The sequence below is a fragment of the Coregonus clupeaformis genome, chromosome 26 (assembly GCF_020615455.1).
Source record: "Coregonus clupeaformis isolate EN_2021a chromosome 26, ASM2061545v1, whole genome shotgun sequence".
Classification (NCBI taxonomy): Eukaryota; Metazoa; Chordata; class Actinopteri; order Salmoniformes; family Salmonidae; genus Coregonus; species Coregonus clupeaformis.
In genome coordinates this window covers 35,251,806-35,271,024 of record NC_059217.1, presented here as the reverse complement: position 1 = coordinate 35,271,024, position 19,219 = coordinate 35,251,806, and the positions used below count along the sequence as shown (strand labels likewise).

The 19,219-nt window shown below is 41.4% G+C and overlaps 2 protein-coding genes and 1 non-coding gene across 5 annotated transcripts; all 3 read left to right on the top strand.

Moving 5' to 3' along the window:
- Positions 1-741: 741 nt before the first annotated feature.
- LOC121540092 (60S ribosomal protein L27a) lies at positions 742-6,027 on the top strand (the record flags this gene model as incomplete). Its single annotated transcript, XM_041848716.1, has 4 exons — positions 742-892; positions 979-1,054; positions 2,458-2,632; positions 5,860-6,027. Coding segments are annotated over 4 exons (531 nt in total), but the record flags the coding sequence as incomplete, so codon positions are not given.
- Positions 1,228-1,358, top strand: LOC121541017. Its single transcript, XR_005995661.1, has one exon. It is a non-coding gene; the product is annotated as a small nucleolar RNA SNORA3/SNORA45 family (small nucleolar RNA).
- A 104-nt stretch (positions 6,028-6,131) lies between the features above and the next one.
- Positions 6,132-9,773, top strand: LOC121540722 (A-kinase-interacting protein 1). Of its 3 annotated transcripts, none has more exons than XM_041849770.2 (5): positions 6,132-6,872; positions 7,175-7,329; positions 8,964-9,050; positions 9,131-9,241; positions 9,424-9,773. In XM_041849770.2, exons 2-5 carry the CDS (start codon positions 7,192-7,194, stop codon positions 9,565-9,567), a joined length of 480 nt encoding a protein of 159 aa, XP_041705704.1. In that variant the 5' UTR covers positions 6,132-6,872; positions 7,175-7,191; the 3' UTR covers positions 9,568-9,773. The 3 variants fall into 3 exon arrangements, with proteins under 3 accessions (XP_041705704.1, XP_041705703.1, XP_045063764.1); XM_041849769.2 differs by having other exon boundaries at positions 7,115-7,329; XM_045207829.1 differs by lacking the exon at positions 6,132-6,872 and having other exon boundaries at positions 6,888-7,329.
- Positions 9,774-19,219: the final 9,446 nt, after the last annotated feature.

Here is a 19,219-nt window from a genome sequence, read left to right as displayed (position 1 = left end):
TGTCCGTCCCATAACCCTTAACCCATACCTTAACCATTTTAAATGTAAACTTCAATGGGGTAGGGACGTCCCAAGAATCCCGTATAGCACGGACCGTCCGTCTGATGTCGCTGTAGGTTCCTTTGAAAGTTGTGTCGCGTTGCAAATCTCGTACAAAACCGTGAGATTTCCAATTCGCGTTCCTCTTTAATATCTCCTCCAAGATGGTAGGTATCGTCATCTATACCGCTGCTGTAGAAATTGTCTTAAATCTATGGCCATCCTGAGTTTGCGAGTAGAAAAAACACACATTTATGAAGTTGTCTTATATGTGATAGACAATGTCCCGCTCCCCTGTCACTATTACTGATTATGCGGTAAAGAAACGTAAACCGGCGAAAACTCCGATGTTGGATACAGGCCGTCCAAAACTAGCTAGTTACCTAAGTTTACAATTTACTGATGATGTTACGATGGCGTAAATTAGATACATTTTGTCACGGAACTCATCTTGTAAAATGTGTTGTATGCATATTGTAATACTTACAACCTTGGCCATTGTGACCAGAGATATGTTGTGCTAGCTTAGCTTTCTAGCTAACTAGTCATTTAGCTGCAAACGTTACCTGGCAGTGGTAGGGTGAAAGCGAAGGTAAGGCTCGAGCGCATTTTGGCCAGATGTATCTTTATCAACATTCTATTTGGTTATTGGCCAGGCTGTGAAGTGTTCTGTTTGGTGGTTGACATGACATGCTTGGCTAAAAAGGTAGTGTAAATGAAGCCTTTTGGTGGGCCAATCATGCCTGTGTTGCTACCTGGCTTGCTAACCTCGTAAATGATGTCTTGCAGCCCACCAAGAAGACCAAGACCAGGAAGCTCCGAGGGCACGTCAGCCACGGACATGGTCGTATCGGTGAGTTGAGCATAGTCAGCATTGGTGATACTTGTGTGTTTTAGCGTAAGCTATTACAAGATGTGACCTGTCGTTTCTCTTCCTAGGCAAGCACAGGAAGCATCCTGGAGGTCGTGGTAATGCTGGTGGCATGCATCACCACAGAATTAACTTTGACAAATAGTGAGTAGAGCACTTTTACCTTGTCTGGTTCCGTTTGACACTATTCGGCATATTTTACAGCAAGCCTACACTGCGTTGTTTGGTGGCTTCAGTAGTAAGAAAACATCAATGTTGTTTAAGAGAGTGATTGTCAGAGACTCAGAGTCTCATCTTGTTGTTTAAGAGAGTGATTGTCAGAGACTCAGAGTCTCATCTTGACAAACACCGTTGTCTTGGTGTGCTAGAGTTCTCTCAGAGTGAAGACTGGTCCTATTCACCGACTGGCCTTCTCATAGGCCAGTCACCCACATGGGCAGTTACAAGTGTCATACATTGTTGCCAACACATCTATATGTCCAATACATAGTAGATTGCTCACATTACTGAAGGTTGTGGGATGAAATCATCCCTTGTCACTTTCATTTTGTGCATCTGGTAAAGTTACTATTGACAATGCTTTACCTATAAGGAAATAGTCAGGTACTTACAGTGTCCTGATGGATTTGCTTTCCTACGGCTTCAGATCTCATCAGTTGATTACATTGTCATCATGGCAAACTGTGTTATAAAGTGGCAATATAACTTTTTGGGCGATCCGACCCAAATTCGGATACAAATGTGGGTTATAGATCTATCATTCGACTAAGAAGCGGTAGATCTGTACGATGTGCGCTATTTCTATGCTTCCCGTTAAGTTCTGTTTTTGTGTCTTTCAGTTTTGTACACCAGCTTCAAACAGTTGAAAGAACAATATTTTCGGTTATGGAAAATATATTTCACAGCAGTTTAGATGGTACAATGATTATCTACACTATACTATCTTATTTTGTCACATAAACTGAAATTAGGTGCACTATTTGTTTTATCAATCAGGAAATGGCTGAATGATTTCTGTATAGTGCAACTTTAAGGGTGGATTTGGTTTACATCTATTAGCATACCGTAAATACCATAGTATATAGACAAACAAAATAAGGATAGCAATTCAAACTACACAGGATCTTCTCATCTAAACCATATTGCAGTGTTGTACACTTGACTAATGCAATTTTTTAAAATCAAATGTGGCTATTTTATGAGCCTTTTAATTTTTCAATTTGGCCAACAGAGAAAACATGCTGTCTACTGATATTAAGGTCATTCTCGCAGGGACACGTGGTGTGGGAGAGCCGTTGTCTTTACACTGGACGACTCAGGGGGGGTGTGTGGTGCAGATGTCTCTTTTGGCGGTAGTGTGGGAGACATCTAGTGGTTTGACTCTAGATCCATCTCTTTACACCAGTATCTCTCCTGGACCTAGTTTGTGTCGTCAATGTAGAGGCCCTAAGACTGAACTTTTACTTTCAGCTTCATCACCAGTATCAATTGGTGTAACACGATGTGCTTGATATCTCACCTGTCTGGTCTCCTATGTGCCTCCACAGCCACCCGGGCTACTTTGGTAAGGTAGGTATGAGACACTACCATCTCAAGAGGAACACGGTGCACTGCCCCACTGTCAACCTCGACAAGCTGTGGACGCTGGTGAGCGAGCAGACCAGGCTCAACTACGCCAAGAAGCCCGAGGGCCCCGCTCCAATCATTGATGCCGTGCGAGCTGTAAGTATCTTCCCCACAGGACAGTATGTCTGGTCCCAGATGGAAGGTGATGATTCATACAGTTAATGGGAAACGGTTGGTGTAATGGCTTTTTCTACAGGCCTGTTCTAACACATCTGATTCAGGTAATCATGGCCCTGGTTAGCAGCTGACCGCTACGGTGGTGTTCAGTATGTCACACAGTGAGTGATGCAGCCAGAGACTCAGTCTCATCTTGACAAACACTGTTGTCTTGGTGTGCTAGAGTTCTCTCAGTGAAGACTGTTCCTATTCACCGACTGGTCCTAGGTCAGTCGGCCACATGGACTGTTACAAGTGTCATACATTGTTACAAACAAATCAATTGGCCATATATGAAGTGAACTGAAAACTAAAATGAGTTTTTCTTGCTGGACATGTTCAAGTAGTCTTCAGGAGGGTTGGCCACCCCTGATGAGGATGTTTGTTTTTCACAAGTAGGACAAAATATTTTCCATTACAATCAGCAACAGTAAATGGCTTTATGAGCCCCAGCACAGGGTTTACTGACCCAACCTCAGTCATCAGCTGAAACTTAACTGGACTGTTCTAGACCCAGGTTTGAGCAGGAGCTCTTTACCTTCTGTCGGGCAGAATATTTATCTTTAAATGTAGGCATGTGGAGAGCTTGCTTGTGTACTAGCTGGATGTTTAACATGAACTGCTGTAATAAAGTCCCTAATAAGAGCCCTAAACAGATGACAGCCCCCTGCTGTTGAGTAACATTTTGGCTTCTTGACCGCTAGCTCAAGGGTGTCAATAGTTTGTTTTTAAAATCTAGTTTGATGTAGCCATGCTGGCCTCGATGGCACGGAATCTATTGGCGTGAAAGGAGCTGTGTTCAGTGTTTACCCTATATTCATTTAGCAGTGGTGACCTAACATATGCTTAACATATGGAATTGTTTTAAGATGGTCATACCAAGGATCATTTGGCTATTTGATTTTGAATTTGAGGACCCCTGTAAGTATAATTTTTTTATTTAATGTTGAATTTGGCCTTACTGCTATTAGCCGATAGAAATGCATTGAATAACGTATTCATGCATGGCGAAACAGATAGTAAAAAAATTAATTGAAAGGAAGTTTGTTTTGAAGTGTCTGTCCTATATCTAAGTAAATTATTTGTATTTTTACCCATACACTAATTTTTTCCTTCACTGAGCAAATTTCAGATCTGCTGAAATTCTGCATCTTCCAGCGCGCGTTTACTGTGAATACTGAGGCTGTACCCGTTTTCAGTTATTTTTAAGTGGTCAAGTAGGCTACTGTGGCTATTTGATCATAATGTAAGGCCTACCTGAGTGGCCTACCATCAAAAACAATGGAAATGGCTGTTCTGTCATTCAGCCTACAGTAGCAGCCAATGACTCCCCTACTGCTGACTAACAATGATCTATAACTGGGCTAATAACTCACTAACTAGCAAAGGATATGAACAAATGTGCACATGGCGCTACATGTAGTTCTCGCTTTGATCTCAAAACAAGCGCATCTACTCACGACTGCTCATGCTGTAAAAACAGTCCAGTTCAAAGTGAATGGCACAGATCCATATATGGCAATGGTCTATTTGCATATAGCCCTACTGCAGCTCTGATTGGTTATGGTGCACCAGTCTGTGTAGAATATTGGCTTGAGTTGTGCCTGTCAATGCAATAGAATCCTACTCTGATGCATTTTGCATACAACAAAAGCTCTTGCATAGTTAGTTTTGTTTCGGTATGTTGCATTGAGTGGCTAATATTGTGTTAATTTGATCACAATTCCCACAGTAAAGGGAAACGTTGATAGTGTTAACTAACGGGGAAAACTCTAGAAAGTTGAGTGAAGTTCAATCTCGTGCTCAGGCTGACATTTCTTCTGCTGGCAGTCCCGGGGGAGCTGCGCACACACACACAGCTTAGAGGGAACATTGCACTAAAGTACTTCCATAAATGTAACTGGCACCGGGCTACTTTCAAATGTGGCTTGTGGGCGTCCTAGAGCAAAACAACCAACATGTACAGTGCCAGTCAAAAGTTTGGACACCTACTCATTCAAGGGTTTTTCTTTATTTTTGCTATTTTCTACATTGTAGAGTAATAGTGAAGACATCAAAACTATGAAATAACACATATATGCAATCATGTAGTAACCAAAAAAGTGTTAAACAAATCAAAATATATTTGATATTCTTCAAAGTAGCCACGCTTTGCCTTGATGACAGCTTCGCACACTCTTGGCATTCAAATAGTAAAAATAAAGCAAAACCCTGGAATGAGTAGGTGTGTCCAAACTTTTGACTGGTACTGTATGTGTTTGTGAGAGTCTCACCAGGTAAGCCAGTTGAGAACAAGTTCTCATTTACAACTGCGACCTGGCCAAGATAAAGCAAAGCAGTGTGATAAAAACAACAAGACAGAGTTACATATGGGATAAACAAAACGTACAGTCAATAACACAATAGAAAATCTATATACAGTGTGTGCAAATGTAAGTTATGGAGGTAAGGCAATAAATAGGCCATAATGCAAAATAATTACAATTTAGTATTAACACTGTAATGGGAGATGTGCGGAAGATGATGTGCAAATAGAGATACTGGGGTGCAAATGAGCAAAAATAAATAACAATATGGGGATGGGGTAGTGGGGTCATGTTTGTGTGTAGCCCAAACTGTTCTGACGCTACAGACAGAAGTTGGCAGATCAGCAGTACCGACTTCAGACGAGTCCCGTGACTCTTGTATGGGTCTAAGGGCAAAACAGAGAACGCCATAGTTTTCGTGAGTGATCTTTCCAGAGGGGTCGTATTAGTTTTTTAGGCCGAACTGTTCAGAGACTATAGACGTTTTCGTGAGAAGACCGATTTTTGGGATGTCTCCTGGTCTGTATCTCTTTCCACCGGAGATGCAGAAGGCTGACATAGGCTGATGCGGTGGATTGAGATGCAGCCCATAGGCTGATGCGGTGGATTGAGATGCAGCCCATGTAAACAGACAGCTTTTGATTGGGATTTTGTCATTATGCTAATTATATCTGCAGCCTATCAATTTGGGGTCACTCATTTTGCAGATTTAAATTTGAGTGACTACATGGCAATGGCATGTTATGGATGTGTAGTTGATAGGACAGACTTTGTGGGAAGGTAGGCGAATCAATGCGATGTGGAACTTTTTTGTTGTTGTGTAGATGTGTTGGTTAATGTTGGTTCTGTCGGTCTCCACAGGGCTACTTCAAAGTGCTGGGAAAAGGCAAGCTTCCCAAGCAGCCCGTGATCGTCAAGGCAAAGTTCTTCAGCCGACGGGCAGAGGAGAAGATCAAGGCAGTGGGAGGAGCCTGTGTGCTAATGGCATAAGCTCCTGTCAATGTTTTTTGAATAAACTGTATAAATGGGGATGGACTTGTCTTGTGGTCTGTCGAAGATGTAAATGTTGCCTGAAGCTTAGCTCACACATTGTTGGGTAAAAGATGTCAAGCAAGGAACCGAATGGATTGATTTGCTGCATAGAAGAACGATGCATAAAATAATGTCTTTGTCACATTGGTCAACAACCCTGGTCCTTGGAGTTACAGGGTGTGCAGACTTGTTCCAACCAGCATGTACACAACTGATTTGATTAATCATGGTGTGTTTGAGACATTGCAGTTGGCCTGGACAGAATCACTGATATACAAGTTACCTTGAATCCCCCAAATAACTGTTAGGATAATAGGATGCATGAGGTGTCAGTGTTTGGCTAGGTCAACCTGCACACACAGTTTTGCAGGACCAGGGTTTGTGACCACGGGTGAGTCAAATACAGTTGGCTGGTCATGACTCAAATTATTTTGATCGCCTGAATTTGCTATAATGAAGTAGGTATACATTCGTAGTTTTGGTATTTGATGTCTTTGCGAGAGTGGTCTGTTAGATACGATTTACATTATCAAAACAACCTAAAAGGGTGACTAATGAAAAACTATTAATCATGACATGATTACATCCAGCAGTGTATGTAACCTTTTCACAGCACATTGATGATTCGGGCCATGAGCAATGCCCATTTTTGAATAATATATATTTGAAGTAATTAATTATTGACACCTATGCCAGAATAAATGATTAATTTGGTGAGAGACTGAGCAGGATCGAGTCAATCCAGATTATAAAGGCGGTGCCCTACACCGGAAATGTGACGACAAATCTTTAAAGCAAATTTGGTGCGAGCAAAAGTAATTTAAACAGGCGCAAGTTTTCTGGTAAGTAGCTTTCTGTGAATACATTGTTTCTCGTCCACACAAATTAACGTGATAGGATGGGAATTCGGGTTAAATATTATATTCTCAAATGTAGGGATCTACTCGAGTGCTCACTGCCAGTTGCATTGCTGCTCGTGCGCTGTCAAATCTGCACCCATGTAGCTAGAGCGCACAAAGCAAGGGAGTTTGTGACGTCAGCGTTATGTTTACATTATGCTACAATTTTTCTCTTGTCATAAAAGGGTCGCTTGCCGGTGGGTTGGGTACAGCAGAGATTTGACTCGCCGTGTTGTTTCCTATAGCGAGGCAAGCCTGGCAGATGGAGTTGTCCCTGCTCCGCTCCGCCAGACTCGGCCTGGAAGTACTGGAGCGAGCCTCGAGACGGAGCGTAGACTGGTCTAGTGCGAGTCGGTATCCCAATACAACAACAAAGGATGACACCGCCGGGAGTGAGGAGGTAGGCAGGCCTACGTGTTAATTGAGTACATTTACATGCACACTAATAATTCGATATTAAACTGATTATGGCAGAAGTAATGGTGCTTCGAGGTTACTCTATTTATCTTAATCGGCGTAAAGTCATAATCGAAGTAAGCATACACAGATTAAAACACCTGGTTTTCTGAGCAATCTTTCGAATTATTAGGACATGTAAACACTTTAATCGGCGTTCCAGCGGTGTATTTGCTAGCACCGGCAGCGTAAACTCCCTCTAATGTGCGAGTGGAGTGAGTTCACTGAAGGTATGCATTTTAGAAATGGTTCTCGCATACAAACTTTATGTCCGAACTCGGAATCAAATAGTCTTAGCAAAAATAACATGGTCACTGTGTTAGAAAGTTTATTTTGTTGGCGATTTTCTGCATTTATCAGAAGTCCCATCAGTAGCCAGATTTCTGATATCCCTGTATTGTATACAGGTTTATTAGGGAAATTGTTATTTTTGCAAAATATGCATGTACATGTTTTAAACGAACTATTATATTAATCTGACTATCTACAATAATTGTGCTATTGTGTGCATGGAACCGTGCTGTCTTTCTTTATGTCAGCTATGTTGTTTTCTCTGGTTTCTTTGTAACGTTACTTGTGACGCACTGGGACATTTTGGGAACTTGTCTCATGCAGTTGCTACATAAATTTTTTGACTATTAAATTAAGGATATGTACCCTTTGATTCTTGAAGAATATAATTTAAAATTGCACTATGCAGAAATCGCTCCGCCATTTCCTGGTTGCTAAAACTCATAGTTCACCTAATTTCAGTTTGTGACAAAATAAGCTAGTATAGTGTAGAGAATCATTGTACCATCTGTGAAATATATTTTCAATAACCAAAAATATTGTTGTTTCAGCTGTTTGAAGCTGGTGTACAAAACCGAAAGTAAAAGAAGCAAAAACAAAATTGAAGCACTGGAAGCATAGAAATAGCGCACATAGAACATATCTACTGCTTCTTAGACTTGCTTTCAAGTAAAATGATCGCTCTATAAATCACATTTCTATGTGAATTTGGCGGGGTTGCCCAAAAAGTTACATATTGCCACTTTAAGTGCCTCGTGAGCTTAGTTCAACTGTCATACACCATCAGAACCCAAAATATAACCTTGTTTTACTCCAATGTTTGTAAACAAAGTAAATGTAAACAAACACTATACAGCCTCAAAACATTGTTAAAACTATACTTTTGATATCATAGATGGTCAGTCCTTACATCCATAGCTCTGTTTATGAATGGTTACATTTCTCCAGCCCTATCGCTCAGTTTTTTACCGACGCATGTGTAACCGGTGTGAAATGGCTAGCTAGTTAGCGGTGCGCGCTAGTAGCATTTCAATCGGTGACGTCACTCGCTCTGAGACCTTGAAGTAGTTGTTTCCCTTGCTCTGCAAGGGCCGCTGCTTTTGTGGAGCGACGGGTAATGGTGCTTCGAGGTTGACTGTTGTCGATGTGTGCAGAGGGTCCCTGGTTCGAGCCCAGGTAGGGTCGAGGAGAGGGACGGAAGCAAAACTGTTACACATGGGCGGGGAGACGTTTTGTTATTGTTTCTACTACTGATTGCCGCTTTGATGTCCAACTGTCCATATTCAGGTTCAGGGAGACTCAGCCCACACAAGCCTGGATGATGCTTTTGAGACCATAGCGGAATTCATGGCACAGACAACATATCAATGCAAGGTATGTGCTCCAACCTAATTCCACTGCCCTTACTTTGTGCATGCTTTTGTCAATGCTAGGTAAATATGTTTGTATTACAGAACTTTTACATGTCGGAGACGGAGCCTATGGAAAATGAGAGAACCCATGTGTGTAGATACCATTCTCAATCTCACCAACGCCCAGGGACCTCACTGCAGACCAGGAAACATGTACGGCAAAGTTACAGCCTTTCAGTGCAACAACCCATCATAAAGCCATATTGTACATTTAAAAGTGCAGGGCAGAGCCCATACATTCAAATGGGAAAGTCAACAAAAACATGCCATTTGAAATTGCATTTCTTGTCATACTCATGTGGTTGAGATACTAAGGTATGCCTGTGTTTCTACAGGCACGGTCATCACATGAGGATTTCCACATTGAGGTGTCTCCAGGTACCTATAAGATTACAGCGGGAACGCAGGACTCACAGCAACAGACCCGGGTAGTACGCATTAATGCGGGAGAGAGCATGAACCTCACCTTTCACCTCTAACCCCTGACCAATCCCCTTTGATCTTTCTGCTACCAATAACAAAACTGCCCAATCAGAATGTTTACGTACATATTGTTTTCTGTTGTAATGTCGCTTTAGAGTGATAGTGATAGTGTTATTAATTTGCTGCTAAATGAGAAGCCATATTTTGATGCTTATTTTATTTTTTATACAGTGGGGAAAAAAGTAATTAGTCAGCCACCAATTGTGCAAGTTCTCCCACTTAAAAAGATGAGAGAGGCCTGTAATTTTCATCATAGGTACACGTCAACTATGACAGACAAAATGATACTTTTTTTCTCAAAAAAATCACATTGTAGGATTTTTTATGAATTTATTTGCAAATGATGGTGGAAAATAAGTATTTGGTCAATAACAAAAGTTTCTCAATACTTTGTTATATACCCTTTGTTGGAAATGACACAGGTCAAACGTTTTCTGTAAGTCTTCACAAGGTTTTCACACACTGTTGCTGGTATTTTGGCCCATTCCTCCATGCAGATCTCCTCTAGAGCAGTGATGTTTTGGGGCTGTCGCTGGGCAACACGGACTTTCAACTCCCTCCGAAGATTTTCTATGGGGTTGAGATCTGGAGACTGGCTAGGCCACTCCAGGACCTTGAAATGCTTCTTACGAAGCCACTCCTTCGTTGCCCGGGCGGTGTGTTTGGGATCATTGTCATGCTGAAAGACCCAGCCACGTTTCATCTTCAATGACCTTGCTGATGGAAGGAGGTTTTCACTCAAAATCTCACGATACATGGCCCCATTCATTCTTTCCTTTACACGGATCAGTCGTCCTGGTCCCTTTGCAGAAAAACAGCCCCAAAGCATGATGTTTCCGCCCCCATGCTTCACAGTAGGTATGGTGTTCTTTGGATGCAACTCAGCATTCTTTGTCCTCCAAACACGACGAGTTGAGTTTTTACCAAAAAGTTCTATTTTGGTTTCATCTGACCATATGACATTCTCCCAATCCTCTTCTGGATCATCCAAATGCACTCTAGCAAACTTCAGGCGGGCCTGGACATGTACTGGCTTAAGCAGGGGGACACGTCTGGCACTGCAGGATTTGAGTCCCTGGCGGCGTAGTGTGTTACTGATGGTAGGCTTTGTTACTTTGGTCCCAGCTCTCTGCAGGTCATTCACTAGGTCCCCCCGTGTGGTTCTGGGATTTTTGCACACCGTTCTTGTGATCATTTTGACCCCACGGGGTGAGATCTTGCGTGGAGCCCCAGATCGAGGGAGATTATCAGTGGTCTTGTATGTCTTCCATTTCCTAATAATTGCTCCCACAGTTGATTTCTTCAAACCAAGCTGCTTACCTATTGCAGATTCAGTCTTCCCAGCCTGGTGCAGGTCTACAATTTTGTTTCTGGTGTCCTTTGACAGCTCTTTGGTCTTGGCCATAGTGGAGTTTGGAGTGTGACTGTTTGAGGTTGTGGACAGGTGTCTTTTATACTGATAACAAGTTCAAACAGGTGCCATTAATACAGGTAACGAGTGGAGGACAGAGGAGCCTCTTAAAGAAGAAGTTACAGGTCTGTGAGAGCCAGAAATCTTGCTTGTTTGTAGGTGACCAAATACTTATTTTCCACCATAATTTGCAAATAAATTCATAAAAAATCCTACAATGTGATATTCTGGATTTTTTTTGTCAATTTGTCTGTCATAGTTGATGTGTACCTATGATGAAAATTACAGGCCTCTCTCATCTTTTTAAGTGGGAGAACTTGCACAATTGGTGGCTGACTAAATACTTTTTTTCCCCACTGTATTCAATTATGTGTGTAAAATGTCTGTCCAAACGCATCACGTTAAGCATTTATGTATTTTTATGTCATATCAGTATAATAAAGTATATATTTTATATCAATAAAATGACACAGTTTGTGACACAGTTTTTCTTGTCAACTCAACAACACTCAATCAAATTTGTAATACATAGACTCCATAAGATTCATATTCGATAGACAACCTTCTTGTATAAACAGCTGTGACCGTGTTGCCAGCGGTTAACTGAAGTCTCGTTTTTGGATGAGGTCTGTAGTCTGTCAGGCCAAACACATCCCTGATGGTCACCCTTCTTGGCTGAAACACTGAGCAGTGATTGGGCGAGCCACTGATCTTAATGTCAGGGTAGCTGGTTTTTGTAGACTGGAATTTTTGGTACTTTCCCTGACAAATCAACAGACATGGAATCGTATGTATGGTTGAACCATGTATGTTGTACTTATTTTTGTTTAATCATCAGTTTTATGTTACTCTGCATTTTCAGCATACAGCTATTTTCAAATCAAACTTTATTTTTCACATGCTTCATAAACAACCAGTGTCGACGAACAGTGAAATACTTACTTATGGGTCCTTTTCCGACAATGCAGAGTTTATAGATAAAAATATATATATTAAAAAGTGACACAAGGAATAAATACACAGTGAATAACAATGAGTAAAAAATAACATGGTTTTTGTGTTTGTTTATAAATAAAAATCTAAGGGGGAAAAATGTAAAAATAACTTGGCTATATACAGGGAGTACCAATTTGTTTGCATAGTCAACTTACACACAGCACCGACACACACTTACCCCACCAGACATGCCACCAGGGGTCTTTTCACAGTCCCCAGGTCCAGAACAAATTCAAGGAAACTTACAGTATTATACAGAGCCATGAGTGCATGGAACTCCCATCTTAAATAGCGCAAGTGAACAGCAAACCTGGTTTCAACGCCTCTCTCCCATGTGACCTACTTGTTGTGTGTATGTACTGACATGTACAGTTGAAGTCGGAAGTTTACATACACTTAGGTTGGAGTCATTAAAACTCGTTTTTCAACCACTCCACAATTTTCTTGTTAACACTATAATTTGGGCAAGTCGGTTAGGACATCTACTTTGTGCATGACACAAGTAATTTTTCCAACAATTGTTTACAGACAGATTATTTCACTTATAATTCACTGTATCACAATTCCGGTGGGTCAAAAGTTTACATACACTAAGTTGACTGTGCCTTTAAACAGCTTGGAAAATTCCAGAAAATTATGGCTTTAGAAGCTTCTGATAGGCTAATTGACATAATTTGAGTCAATTGGAGGTGTACCTGTGGATGTATTTCAAGGCCTACCTTCAAACTCAGTGCCTCTTTGCTTGACATCATGGGAAAATCAAAAGAAATCAGCCAAGACCTCAGGAAAAAAAATGGTAGACCTCCACAAGTGTGGTTTGTCCTTGGGAGCAATTTCCAAACGCCTGAAGGTACCACATTCATCTGTACAAACAATAGTACGCAAGTATAAACACCATGGGACCACGCAGTTGTCATACCGCTCAGGAAGGAGACGCGTTCTGTCTCCTAGAGATAAACGTACTTTGGTGCGAAAAGTGCAAATCAATCCCAGAACAACAGCAAAGGACCTTGTGAAGATGCTGGAGGAAACAGGTACAAAACGATCTATATCCACAGTAAAACTAGTCCTATATCGACATAACCTGAAAGGCCGCTCAGCAAGGAAGAAGCCACTGCTCCAAAACCGCCATAAAAAAGCCAGACTACGCTTTGCAACTGCACATGGGGACAAAGATCGTACTTTTTGGAGAAATGTCCTCTGGTCTGATGAAACAAAAATATAACTGTTTGGGCATAATGACCATCGTTATGTTTGGAGGAAAAAGGGGGTTGCTTGCAAGCTGAAGAACACCACCCCAGCCATGAAGCACGGGGGTGGCAGCATCATGCTGTGGGGGTGCTTTGCTGCAGGAGGGACTGGTGCACTTCACAAAATAGATGGCACCATGAGGAAGGACAATTATGTGGATATATTGAAGCAACATCTCAAGTCAGGAAGTTAAAGCTTGGTCGCAAATGGGTCTTCCAAATGGACAATGACCCCAAGCATACTTCCAAAGTTGTAGCAAAATGGCTTAAGGACAACAAAGTCAAGGTATTGGAGTGGCCATCACAAATCCCTGACCTCAATCCTATAGAAAATTTGTGGGCAGATCTGAAAAAGCATGTGCGAGCAAGGAGGCCTACAAACCTGACTCAGTTACACCAGCTCTGTCAGGGGGAATGGGCCAAAATTCACCCAACTTATTGTGGGAAACTTGTGGAAGGCTACCCGAAACGTTTGACCCAAGTTAAACAATTTAAAGGCAACGCTACCAAATACTAATTGAGTGTATGTACACTTCTGACCCACTGGGAATGCGATGAAAGAAATAAAAGCTGAAATAAATCATTCTCTCTACTATTATTCTGACATTTCACATTCTTAAAATAAAGAGGTGATCCTAACTGACCTAAGACAGGGGATTTTTACAAGGATTAAATGTCAGTAATTGTAAAAAATATATACCTATTTGGTAAAAGACCAAGTCCATATTATGACAAGAACAGCTCAAATAAGCAAAGAGAAATGACAGTCCATCATTACTTTAAGAGATGATGGTCAGTCAATCTGGAAAATTTCAAGAACTTTGAAAGTATCTTCAAGTGCAGTCGCAAAAACCATCAAGCGCTATGATGAAACTGGCTCTCATGAGGACCCTGATTTTTTGCTGTTTTATTTATTTCAACAACAAAAAAAATATATATATATCACATTTACATAAGTATTCAGACCATTTACTCAGTACTTTGTTGAAGCACCTTTGGCAGTGATTACAGCCTTGAGTCTTCTTGGGTATAACGCTACAACTTTTTACATTTTAGTCATTTAGCAGACGCTCTTATCCAGAGCGACTTACAGTAAGTGAGTGCATACATTTTTCATACTGGCCCCCCGTGGAAAACGAACCCACAACCCTGGCGTTGCAAGCGCCATGCTCTACCAACTGAGCTACACGGGGCCTACAAGCTTGCCACACCTGTATTTGGGGACTTTCTCCCATTCTTCTCTGCAGATCCTCTCAAGCTCTGGCAGGTTGGATGAGGAGCATTGCTGCACAGCTATTTTCAGGTCTCTCCAGAGATGTTCGATCGGGCTGAACGGAGCACAGAGAGATCCTTGATGAAAACCTGATCCATAGCGCTCAGGACCTCAGACTGGGGCAAAGGTTCACCTTCCAACAGGACAACGACCCTAAGCACACAGCCAAGACAATGCAGGAATGGTTTCGGGACAAGTCTCTGAATGTCCTTGAGTGGCCCAGTCAGAGCCTGGACTTGAACCCGATTGACCATCTCTGGAGAGACCTGAAAATAGCTGTGCAGCAACGCTCCCCATCCAACCTGACAGAGCTTGAGAGGATCTGCAGAGAAGAATGGGAGAAACTCCCCAAATACAGGTGTGCCAAGCTTGTAGCGTCATACCCAAGAAGACTTGAGGCTGTAATCGCTGCAAAAGGTGCTTCAACAAAGTACTGAGTAAAGGGTCTGAATACTTATGTAAATGTAGTATTTCCGTTTTTTATTATTAATACATTTGGGAAAATGTCTAAAAACCTGTTTTTGCTTTGTCATTATGGGGTATTGTGTGTAGATTGAGGAGGGGAAAAAACAATTTAATCAATTTTAGAATAAGGCTGTAACGTAACAAAATGTGGAAAAGGTCAAGGGGTCTGAATACTTTCCAAAGTGTCATTTAGCAGACACTCTTACCACACCATAGTGCCATCTGACTTCTGATACCAATGCAGGGTGAAAGGAGGCCACAAAATGGTGAACCGCTATAAAATATGGTATAGAAAAGTATTTTGAAAATATAAATTTCAGCTATCGAAAGTATCTTGCTACAAAATACATTGGAGTGTAGTTCAGCCCAGTGTAATAACAATGAGGAAATACTCAAAGTAATTGAGATACATATTTGAAATACATTTAACAGAAATACTTCCCTTCTCTGATTACAATAGACAGTTGCAGCCTTCATAATATATATTAGAGGCTGCTGCTGCCTATTGAAACCACTGGCCACTTTAAGAAATAGAACACTAGTCACTTTAATCATGTTTACAGTCACTTTAATAATGTTTACATATCTTGCACTACTCATCTCATATGTATATACTGCATTCTATTCTATAATATTCTACTGTATCTTAGTCCATGCCGCTCTGTCATTGCTTGTCCATATACAGTGGGGAGAACAAGTATTTGATACACTGCCGATTTTGCAGGTTTTCCTACTTACAAAGCATGTAGAGGTCTGTAATTTTTATCATAGGTACACTTCAACGGTGAGAGACGGAATCTAAAACAAAAATCCAGAAAATCACATTGTATGATTTTTCAGTAATTCATTTGCATTTTATTGCATGACATAAGTATTTGATACATCAGAAAAGCAGAACTTAATATTTGGTACAGAAACCTTTGTTTGCAATTACAGAGATCATACGTTTCCTGTAGGTCTTGACCAGGTTTGCACACACTGCAGCAGGGATTTTGGCCCACTCCTCCATACAGACCTTCTCCAGATCCTTCAGGTTTCGGGGGCTGTCGCTGGGCAATATGGACTTTCAGCTCCCTCCAAAGATTTTCTATTGGGTTCAGGTCTGGAGACTGGCTAGGCCACTCCAGGACCTTGAGATGCTTCTTACGGAGCCACTCCTTAGTTGCCCTGGCTGTGTGTTTCGGGTCATTGTCATGCTGGAAGACCCAGCCACGACCCATCTTCAATGCTCTTACTGAGGGAAGGAGGTTGTTGGCCAAGATCTCGCGATACATGGCCCCATCCATCCTCCCCTCAATACAGTGCAGTCGTCCTGTCCCCTTTGCAGAAAAACATCCCCAAAGAATGATGTTTCCACCTCCATGCTTCACGGTTGAGATGGTGTTCTTGGGGCTGTGCTCATCCTTCTTCTTCCTCCAAACACGGCGAGTGGAGTTTAGACCAAAAAGCTCTATTTTTGTTTAATCAGACCACATGACCTTCTCCCATTCCTCCTCTGGATCATCCAGATGGTCATTGGCAAACTTCAGACGGGCCTGGACATGCACTGGCTTGAGCAGGGGGACCTTGCGTGCGCTGCAGGATTTTAATCCATGACGGCGTAGTGTGTTACTAATGGTTTTCTTTGAGACTGTGGTCCCAGCTCTCTTCAGGTCATTGACCAGGTCCTGCCGTGTAGTTCTGGGCTGATCCCTCACCTTCCTCATGATCATTGATGCCCCACGAGGTGAGATCTTGCATGGAGCCCCAGACCGAGGGTGATTGACCGTCATCTTGAAATTCTTCCATTTTCTAATAATTGCGCCAACAGTTGTTGCCTTCTCACCAAGCCGCTTGCCTATTGTCCTGTAGCCCATCCCAGCCTTGTGCAGGTCTACAATTTTATCCCTGATGTCCTTACACAGGTCTCTGGTCTTGGCCATTGTGGAGATGTTGGAGTCTGTTTGATTGAGTGTGTGGACAGGTGACTTTTATACAGGTAACGAGTTCAAACAGGTGCAGTTAATACAGGTAATGAGTGGAGAACAGGAGGGCTTCTTAAAGAAAAATTGAACAGGTCTGTGAGAGCCGGAATTCTTACTGGTTGGTAGGTGATCAAATACTTATGTCATGCAATAAAATGCAAATGAATTACTTAAAAATCATACAATGTGATTTTCTGGATTTTTGTTTTAGATTCCATCTCTCACAGTTGAAGTGTACCTATGATAAAAATTACAGACCTCTACATGCTTTGTAAGTAGGAAAACCTGCAAAATCGGCAGTGTATCAAATACTTGTTCTCCCCACTGTATGTATATTTTCTTAAATTCCATTCCTTACTAGTTTTGTGTTTATTAGGTATATGTTGTGAAATTGTTAGATATTACTTGTTAGATATTACTGCACTGTCGGAGCTATAAGCACAAGCATTTCGCTACACCCGCTATAACATCTGCTAAACACGTGTATGTGACAAATAAGATTTGATATGTTTTGGAATGTTCATTCAAATAGCTACAGGGTTTTTATTTCAGCTGTTCAGAAATATGAAGCAGAGACATAGGCTAAATCATCATGGATCAGAATGATTAGAGCTTTTAAATAATGGATATTCCCTTAGGCAAAAATGTTAAACCTTAAATTGGCATAAAAGTAGCCTGAACAAAAATATAAACGCAGCAAGTGTTGCTCCCATGCTTCATGAGCTGCAATAAAAAATCCCAGACATTTTCCATATGCACAAAAAGCTTATTTCCTTCAAATTTGGTGCACAAATTTGTTTACATCCCGGTTAGTGTGCATTTCTCCTTTTCCAAGATAATCCATCCACCTGACAGGTGTGGCATATCAAGAAGCTGATTAAACAGCATGGTCATTACACAGGTGCACCTTGTGCTAGGGACAATAAAAGGCCACTTTAAAATGTGCAGTTTTGTCACACAACACAATGTCACAGATGTCTCAAGTTTTGAGGGAGCGTGCAATTGGCATGCTGACTGCAGGAATGTTCACCAGAGCTGTTGCCAGAAAATTGAATGTTAATTTCTCTACCATAAGCTGACTCCAATGTCGTTTTAGAGAATTTGGCAGTATGTCTGTGGCCCTCTGTAGCTCAGCTGGTAGAGCACGGCGCTTGTAACGCCAAGGTAGTGGGTTCGATCCCCGGGACCACCCATACACAAAAATGTATGCACGCATGACTGTAAGTCGCTTTGGATAAAAGCGTCTGCTAAATGGCATATTATTATTATTATTATTATTATTATGTCCAACCGGTTTCACAACTGAAGACCACGTGTAACCATGCCAGCCCAGGACCTCCACATCTGGCTTCTTCACCTACGGGATCGTCTGAGGGGGGTACTGAGGAGTATTTCTGTCTGTAATTCCCCTTTTGAGGTGAGAAATTAATTCTGATTGGCTGGGCCTGGCTCTGCAGTGGGTGGGGCTGGCTGCCAAGTGGGTGGGCCTATGCCCTCAAAATCTTTGACATTTTTGCATGTTTTGCGTCCGAGACAGAAAAGAACAGGCACAATAGATTATGCAAGGTTGAATATTTTCTTAATTAAAACTACAACTCCCTTCAGCCAAGCGTCCCATATAGTTATTGACTTATTTTCTCTCGTGAATGAATTTATTTCTCTCTAAAGAAACTCACACAAAAAAACGCCCTAAATGGAATTCAAGTAATTGGACCAACGTCGGTCAATTAGTTGTTTAATAACCGAAACCCCTCCGAAATTGTGTTTAATCACTCAGCATTAGTAAAGATTATGGATATACTGACACTTAGTGAGCAGCAGCGATGTTATATAAAACGCATGCGCAGAACATGATCCGGGTCCTTAGCTTTAAGGAAAATAAGAAAAAAAAGTGTATATTTTTCTAATTGATTTACAATATTATATAACGTCCCTAAAGGTATAAATAGCAAATTATCAAAGAAGTGTCTACAGTATTTGTCAAAATGTAACTTGTTTATAGGGTAATATACTTTGTGTTTATTTATTTAAATTTTTTGGGGGGGTCTTTTGTTATCTGTGGGGGGGGTAGAAAACTCCGTATCCGTAGCCACGGCCTAAAAATAGCCTATATAATTACCCATGGAGTGTGAGCCCTTATATATCCGTTATATTTTGTAGGGTAATCCTACTTCATTAAATCAGATGTAAAGTAAGCTTGCATAAAGGACATGTTATCATGTCTGCATCAATACTTAGCCATCATGAGCTCAATTCACTGCATTGCCCATATACCCCCATTTTTTTCCC

What these genes read in the sequence shown, in the direction of transcription:
- LOC121540722 (XM_041849770.2), top strand. Translation starts at nt 7,192, where the DNA reads ATGGAGTTGTCCCTGCTCCGCTCCGCCAGACTCGGCCTGGAAGTACTG. An exon ending in AGACAACATATCAATGCAAG is followed by an intron (nt 9,051 to 9,130) that starts GTATGTGCTCCA and finishes TTTGTATTACAG; the next exon opens with AACTTTTACATGTCGGAGAC. An exon ending in CACTGCAGACCAGGAAACAT is followed by an intron (nt 9,242 to 9,423) that starts GTACGGCAAAGT and finishes GTGTTTCTACAG; the next exon opens with GCACGGTCATCACATGAGGA.